The sequence below is a fragment of the Temnothorax curvispinosus genome, unplaced genomic scaffold, assembly GCF_003070985.1.
Source record: "Temnothorax curvispinosus isolate PA1 unplaced genomic scaffold, ASM307098v1 QBEX01006964.1, whole genome shotgun sequence".
Taxonomy (NCBI): Eukaryota; Metazoa; Arthropoda; class Insecta; order Hymenoptera; family Formicidae; genus Temnothorax; species Temnothorax curvispinosus.
Window position 1 is genome coordinate 2,155 of NW_020216744.1, and position 8,938 is coordinate 11,092.

The 8,938-nt window shown below is 30.3% G+C and overlaps 1 protein-coding gene across 1 annotated transcript; it reads right to left on the reverse strand.

Moving 5' to 3' along the window:
• Positions 1 to 2,481: 2,481 nt before the first annotated feature.
• On the reverse strand, positions 2,482 to 7,385 carry LOC112456546. Its single transcript, XM_025019167.1, has 6 exons — positions 7,100 to 7,385; positions 6,557 to 6,966; positions 5,014 to 5,113; positions 4,263 to 4,364; positions 3,577 to 3,735; positions 2,482 to 2,733 (listed from the first exon to the last, which is right to left on the reverse strand). The coding sequence occupies exons 1-6, from the start codon at positions 7,289 to 7,291 to the stop codon at positions 2,668 to 2,670; spliced, it is 1,029 nt and encodes a 342-aa protein (XP_024874935.1). The 5' UTR covers positions 7,292 to 7,385; the 3' UTR covers positions 2,482 to 2,667.
• Positions 7,386 to 8,938: the final 1,553 nt, after the last annotated feature.

Here is an 8,938-nt window from a genome sequence, read left to right on the forward strand (position 1 = left end):
TCGTACAATAGCGTAAAACCTTACGCTTAGTGTCGGCAATGATTAGCCGGCAGCAGAAGGAGTGTTCCTTGCGATATCTGACTGTATAAAGTCAGAATACGGCCAAGTGCTACAAAGGGTAAGTACTCTGGCCAGAAGAAAGAAGACGAAGAGGATCAAGGTAGGTTGGTGTATAACATCAATCAATTTGTAAAAGGTACATGGTAATGGTAAGGTTTTCTTGTATACGTGCGATTGCGCGTAATCAGAGACGGAAAAATGCCGTCTCGAACTAAATTTGAATTAAATCCGAATTAATTTTTCGCGTAAATTAAAAATTAAACTCCCCATAAAAACTCCTAAACGGTTCCGATTTAAAACGATATCCGCGCGGACTTTTCTAATTTTCGATAGTCGCGATCGTGACTATAGGAATACTAGATAAAGACACGAGTAGGTAGGAATATTATTAATGTAGGTAGGTAGAAATACTGGTTAAAACTAGATAAAAATCGGGTATATAGGTAAAGATATGGACCATAGGTAGGGATGCGGGAGGGATGATTCAACGACAAAAAGAAATTAATGTATTTTATAATTTTAAGAAATTTAAATTTATTTCAATGCAATTGTAATTCGCCAGTACGAAATAATAACTAACGTACGAATCGGCCTGACTGGCAATAATTTTTATCGTCGTGACGATTCGACCATTGATTTTGGCCCGATTAATCGTCAAGAACGTTTATAATCTTTGATACTTATATATATAAGTATCTTATTTTTAAAATAATTTAGATAATTATTTTACAACCAATTAGTTTTACATTATTTAAAAATAATTTTCATAATTTGCAAAATATAAAAAAATAATTTTAATAAATTTTAATTGTGTGGGGGATTGCTGTGTCGTGAATAGTAGCGCTCCGAAATTTCAAACGTCTATAACTCAAGAACTGCTTGAGCTACAGCGCTGTATTTTGGCACACAAGTAAAGTAGGTACACTTTTTATAAAAACAATAAGAAACTTATTTTTCGCTCGTTTGAAGCAAGGCTATAATGAGAGAGACCATTATACGAGCATTAATAGATGTTACGGAAAATTCATATCTAATTTTTATATGTATTAATTGTGGGGGGAGTGAAGGGTTTTTATAACGTTCTAATGATAACTGTGTATTAAGTCCGGCTGTGATCGGAGCACAGTGAATAGTTGGAATATATATGTGTTACAATAATACATATAAAAATTAGATATGAATTTTCCGGAACATCTATTAATGCTCGTATAATAGTCTTTCTCATTTTAGATTTTTTATAAAAATTCAAACAGTGTTTTAGATTTTAACCTTTAAAGGCTAAATGGTATATGGCTATATATACGGACTTCGAACATGGACCTTTCATCACAAAATGTCTATATACATAGTCTGTTTAAAAAGTAATGAGACTGAATTTTTTTCTCAACAGCTAGTAACACTAAAAACGAGACTGCAGTAAATCGAGAGCTACATTCATACTCTACGTTCAATTAAAATTTCAATTTGATAACATTAATACATGTGATTCTGCAATTATTTGTATTAGAAAAAATACATGTTCCATTTTCGTGACGCGTCGCCAAAACATACAGTTATACAAATGATTGTAGAATCACATGTATTAATGTTATCAAATTGAAATTTTAACTGAAGGTAGAGTATGAATGTAGCTCTCGATCTACTGTACACAGTCTCGTTTTTACAGTATTACTAGTTGTTAAGAAAAAAATTCAGTCTTGTTACTTTTTAAACAGACCACGTAAGTTTTAACTTCCGCAAAGTTTGAAATATCGAACTAAATTTTTTAAAATGAATAGAAATATTTTAATTTCCAAAACCAACATCGAGTTGACATTGCGCCGATCTTTTATTTTATTATTTTTGTTAAATTTTTAAAGTATATAATTTGACATTAATTAAACATGTAACATTCTTTAACAAGTTTTTTGACAGATTAAAGTAACATTTTTTTTATGTGAATATTTTTTTATGTGTACACTTGACGCCTTTTTTTACTTTTTTTAAAAGGTAATTTTTTTTACTGATAGATAAATAGAGAGACATATGGTTATCTATCGGAAATGCATTACATATATCGCTTTATGCTTTATGTATCACATTATCACATAGCACATTTTATGCAAATCACTGGACTGGCGATAAATATACACATTAGTGCGACCGGAATAAAGTATCCCTCGCCAGAATCGTAAAACATATATCATTTTTGTGGCCAGAGGGATACGACAATGATATTAATATTATCGATTAATATCGATAATATTATTGGAATTAATGTGTTGTATTAATTTAAAATGCGCATATTGCGTGAACATGGAGAGCAACATATTACACGACAAAATCATTTGATCGCTATATTTTATTGATTAATGTTATAATTAGTGAATATTAAATATTTTATGAGTCTTATGAAAAATTAGCACATATAATGGAAATTAATAAATATATTACTGTGACAATTGTTGGAAAAATTATTATATACTATTTTACTAACTAATCAATACATCAACTATTTTAACGTACTAAGTTTATTGTTGATTTTTATTATCGTCCGTTATTACTCGTAGTGTTGTGAAATAGGAGAGTATAGTCGGAAGATACTTTTTTAACGTACTAAGTTTACTGTTAATTTTTATCTTCGTCCATCATTACTCGCAGTGTTGTAAAATAGGAGAGTATAGTTGAAAGATACTGTAACATACAACAAAGTAAGTTTTTGATAAAACATAAAAATGTATGTGCTATTATTCTTTACGCATTTTTAAGTAAAAATACATACATTTATTACATCTGTTAATAATTCTTTAATAAATAATTAAGTGAATTAATTATGAATAAAAAACTAACAAAGGAATAAATTAGTAAGAAAGATTAATAATAATACAGTATTCTGACTTTTTTATAGCAATGTCAAAATAGTTTTTTAATTAAAAAAATAATAATACTTTAATTACGGAATGATAAGACGGTCTTGAAATTATGTAAAAAAATGTATATTAAACCTACCACTTAATTGTTATAATCTTTATATATAACATACATTATATTATATTAATATGTACAAATTATTTAAAAGATACTATTATTAGGAATTGTATAATCAAATCTAAATATTTTTTAACCTTTGACCTTTCATTTTTTTTTACAATTTTTTGTTTTATGTTCTTGCCATTTATATCTGTGTGATTATAATCATACGTAGAATAAAAAAAATGAATGACTTATTGTTAGTTAAATAGACACACACGCAAATAAAAATATAGAATGCATAAAAATAAACAAATGGCAAAAAAGAAAGGAAATAAATAGTAAATAGGTTTACTTATTCATGTTTCTAATGGTTAAAGACCATTTTTACTATTTTATAGTTTAAATTATAAATAATGATAAAAAATAATATGTTAATAGAAAACTTGTAAAAATGTAGAATTGTGTGTAATGATGCCAATTAACTATTATAAACGATTAACTATTATAAACGATATGTTAACAATCTTTAATCAACTTTTTAATCAATTTGAAACTTGTTCTTACCGTTGTAAAGGAATTGAGAGATAGTGGTGGCATAAGACAAGGAATTGTAACCTCTATTGGTTTTTGGCTTCGCATTATAACAATTTGCAGACATTTCCGTAGTTCAATGAAATGATTATTTTCGAGCATATGGAACGCTGTTTCTGCAACGCATTTGCTCTGAAAAAAAGTAATAAAAGTAATAAATTCTTTTTTAAATAAAATTAATTGCAGTATAACAAAGGACCTAGCACAATTTATAGATGTAAAAGTGGCAGAATATAGAGAGATGAACAACTTCCTGCTCTACGTTACAGATCTCGACTTCTTTATTATGCTATCAATAATCTAAACTAAATACACATACTATTTTTTTACACGCGCGCGCATGCGCGCACACACACGCACGCACGCACGCACGCACACATACGCATATACGTACACACACATGCACATATTATATATATTTTCAAACATTTATATATTAATTTATTACTATATGTATTCAAAAACAAGTATTTCTGAAACTCCAATGGCACTCACTTTAAGCCTTCGTATTTTCTATAGTTTTGATTTTTGGACTTTGCCCGTGGGGACTTTTGATTTACCTATAAACTACAACATATATCAATTTTAGCCAATTTGACCGGAACTACTTTTACACCTATAAAACCTGTGTAGGGTCCTCTAAATGATAAGTAATATACCGTATGCATCAAGTATTCTGCTGGCCAACTATACATATATACTTCCGATAAAGCTGCTAGAGACAATGTGAAAAAGTGGAGCATTTTAGCTATAGGTTGATCCTATTTTACAAAAATTTAATATACATGATATTTTTATAACTTACGCTTTGATACTAAAATTCTTGACTTTAATCAAAATAAGTAAATGAAGAATATAATGATATATTGTATATGATAATTATGTACTGCATGTAGGATGGTGATTTGATAAGTTTGGTAAATTTGTATGAGATATGGCGTGCGTTACAATCCATTTGGTGATGTGATGCCTGGAAAGTTCCAGACCGCAAATTCCACTCTTCAAACTCCCCCAGGCTAAGTTTCAGCCAGAAGTGCAGACGCGTTGTTCACGTTTGGTAGTCGTTTGAAGCGAGCGGTTTAGTAGTTGCCACAAAAAAAGAACGATTTTTTTTTTTTCAAAAAATGTTTAATATACTTGCTTTTTTACTAAATTTATCAAACAACCCTCGATGATATACGAGGATTGTTTGATAAGTTTGAAGAGTAGAACTTTCCAAATGGGTTATAACGCTATCTCATACATCAAACTTATCAAACCACCCTCGTACATAATCTCGAGGCTATTCTTGTTTTTTTTTTAAGTATGTTTGATAATCATGATAGATTTATATACATATATATCCATAAATTCAGAAGAAAATATATAAATATTAGATTTTTATAATAGATATGTGTTACATATACTTACTGTGATAAGGTCAAGAAAGATACATATTAAGCAAAGCGTGCTACAATACAGAGTTGATAATGCGAACGGACGAGCAGAAATTGCAACTTCTTCAGCGTACCTGAATAAGTGCATCAACACCACTTAAATTTTTTAAAATTAATTTGCGGTTTCCCAATCTATTTTGTCAAGAGAGCATATTAACACTTTTGTAATGACTAAATAAGTTTTATTTTTGGAAATTATATAACAACAAAATATCTTTTTAGAAAAATTTAGAAAAAAAGTAAAATTATTAAGATTTACGCAAAAAACACTTAGCGTGCTCGGGTTATATTAACAATTTCAATATTTTCTATAAAAATTTTTGTAGCACGAGTAGCGTAGAAAGGCCTAATTATTTTCTTATTATTCTTTTGATTACTTTTCTTATACATATGAATAGAGATTATACAAGGGAAAGAAAATATATTTATCGACATATTTTACAGATAATTATATAAAAAGTTTTTTTCCAGGGAATTTTAACTCTTGCAGTAGGACTCTCTCTCTCTCTCTCTCTCTCCCTGTCTTTCTTTGTGCGTTACATATAATAATTTTATCGATGCATATCCTTCCCACGATAGGAAGTAAGTATGTAGAAAGTAATATATGATTCACTGAAATAATATACCACAATTTTAGGAATACATATAAATTTCACGTTCACGCAACCTTTGTATGTCGTAATTTCGAGAAAACGAAAGATGTAAAATTCTGCATTATAGAAATAGATGGAACGAAGCAATTAGTTAAAGACATAGTAAATTTCTGTTAAAGAAACGCAACATTATCCCCATAATATGAAAATTGTGCCTCTTTTTGCTTCCTCTTCTAAAAAGGAGATGTGAAGTTTATTGTTGTCGCTTTTCCGCGATGCCGATTGGTTCTTTTGCTGCGCTTTATTTGCAGCTGTCATTGTATATTTTGACAGTTGTGTGTATCAAGGAGTTAATAGTGTAATAGTAATAGCATAAAGTTAAAGCTAAATAGCGCGCGCGTCTGTAGTGTCTAGTTGTTTCAAAAAACTGATATGCAGAGGATTAGTTTTGCTCGTCGTATTCTACGAAGAAATTTCTATTTGCACTCTTTGTCCTTTTTTAACTTTTGAATTAAGGTAAAGTTCTATGCTAAATTATATATGACTTAATATGTAACGATAATTGTAAGAATATGATTTAATTTAACAAAACTCATTAAGATTAATTTTGTTTGCCAAGAATTTTACAAATTTTTGTCAAGAAAGTTACAGTAAATACACGTAACATATGTAACGTTCATGTAGCGTATTGATAAAGAAGTATCTGTACGTTATTTATTGTACAAGAAAAAAGCATACCTATTCAGAACAGCTCCTATAGCGGATAATAACTTTATTAATTGGTAAAGTATACTCTGTATAACGTCGAAATTCTTTGGCGGGCCGGATAAAACTTACAAGGGTCGAATCCGGCCTGCGGGCCATAAAGGTTGGAGTCCCCTAAACTAGATTACTTTCGTATAAGACAAGGATTGTGATACGTACTTGAGTAATTTTTGATGTCTTTTAATACATTCGAACAACTGACAGGCATTTGTAACTTTCCCCAGGTCTTCAATGAGTATCTCAAATCTTGCCGTTGCAAACCAGAGCAGTAGAGCCATAAAAACATTCGTACATAGTTGTGCTGATATCAATATTCCGGCCGCAGATTGTTGTATATAAATTATTGTAAATAGCGGTTGATAAGACGTATTAAATGGATATTCGGCTGACAATGGAAATGACTGTTGTTGCGTTAAAAATGGCACTGCGATAGCTAAGAACGTAATGCTGTAGTAAATAAATATAGATACACCATGGTACATCACACATTTCTCAATGTGTCGTTGAACTATAATTTCTTCATGTGGTTTCATCAAGTCGCTAAAATGTACCATTTCATAAGTAACATTCTGCAAATAATTACTTGACATATTTGTTATTGATATACAGAATATATCTAGTAATAAAATTCTAAGTCTTAAATTAATTTTGAATTAATTTACATGCGGATTTTTTAATATTAAACAAATAAACATTAAATACCCGTATGTGATGGTGATTAATCATATGGAAAAGAAAGTTAAAACTGCCGTGAATACAGCTGCTTGTCATCATAACTACGTTCACTAAGATGTCAGGTTCGTCAAGATAGAGTGTGATAGTGTACATCAACGGTACTGCTACGGACATATCCATAATTATGCACAAACAGTGATACAATTTCACACAGAGCATCTTAAATTGTGTCGCATCTTGTGGTTGAGGCCAACACCAAGTTGGGAACAAACTTAACTTTACGACGGCGATCACTTCCTTTAGCGTCACTTTTCTTCCCATGACTGCAACGTGCTACGTATGTTGGCGTATTGCAAGTTGATAATATGGAAAATGAAGTGTAGCAGTTCTTTCGCGAGTTCTGTCGCTATACATAATAAATGATCCACGAATTTGCTTCAATTTTATGATGAAAAGGTGTAATAAAGGGGCATTACTGTAAAGTAATATATTCCTGCGTTTTTGCATATGGCATGGGGTATACATATCATGAAGCATGTATGTGAGAGACGGATCGCTTTGCGTGTTCAAATTCAATAAGTGGTAACGTTTTCTTTCTACGAAAAAGTTAGAAAATGCATGCATAGTAAGATTTCAGTATGATTTTCTGAAGATATGTTTCCAGAGTATTTATGGATATTTTAGTAGGTATCATAAGAAAATTACCTGCTAACATTATCATTTGTCTATTATAGTATACGTAGTCTTTTATTGCTATTATGAATATTGTGCAGTAAAAGGTTCGAACTTATCGATTTTCAACGCGTAGCAGCATTTTTTTATTGTACGTTGCGTAGTATAATTTCACCGAAGAATATTACCGGCGGAAAGAAATAAATATTCATGTAAGAAGTAACACATGTTTCATTAAAAGGATATCCAACAGTTTTAGAGATAAATTTCTCGCTCACGCAATGTATATGTTGTAATTTAAAGAAAAGAAAGGACTTAAGAATAAGAAAGTGTTCTATATAACATGGAAATATAAGTTTTTAGTATGATTTTTCGAAGATATGTTTCCAGGGTATTTATACATATTTTAGTAGGTATCATAAGAAAAGTACCTGCTAACATTATCATTTGTCTATTATAGTATACGTAGTCTTTTATCGCCATTATAAATATTATGCAGTAAAGGGTTCGAACTTATCGATTTTCGACGCGTATTAGCATTTTTTTATTATACGCTACGTAGTATAATTTCACCGAAGAATATTACCGGCGAAAAGAAATAAGTACTCATGTAAGAAGTAACACATGTTTCACTAAAATAATGTGCAACAGTTTTAGAGATAAATTTCTCGCTCACGCAATCTATGTTGTAATTTGAAGAAAAGAAAGGACTTAAGAATAGAAAAGTGTTTTATAATATGGTAATAGGTGAAATATACGGTGCAATATACTATAATAAAGACAGCAACCCCTTATGGTGATAATATCATGAGAGGAAATATTTGAAAATAAATGAAACTTCACTAAGAGACGAAATCAAGTACGTAACACAAAACTCATAACGTAAGCAGATTGAAATGAAATGTGTTCTTACTATAAGGGTCGTTCAAATGAAACATAAATTTGGATTGCTGTGTTGTGAATAGTAGCGCCCCGAAATGTCATACGTCTATAACTCAAGAACTGCTTGAGCTACAGCGCTGTATTTTGGCACACAAGTAAAGTAGGTAGTACAACACTTTTTAAAAAAATTTAAACAGTGTTTTAGATTCTAACTCTTGAAGGCTAAATGGTATATGGTTGTATATATGGACTTCGAACATGGACCTTTGATCACAAAATGTCTATATACATGGTCTGTTTAAAAAGTAATGA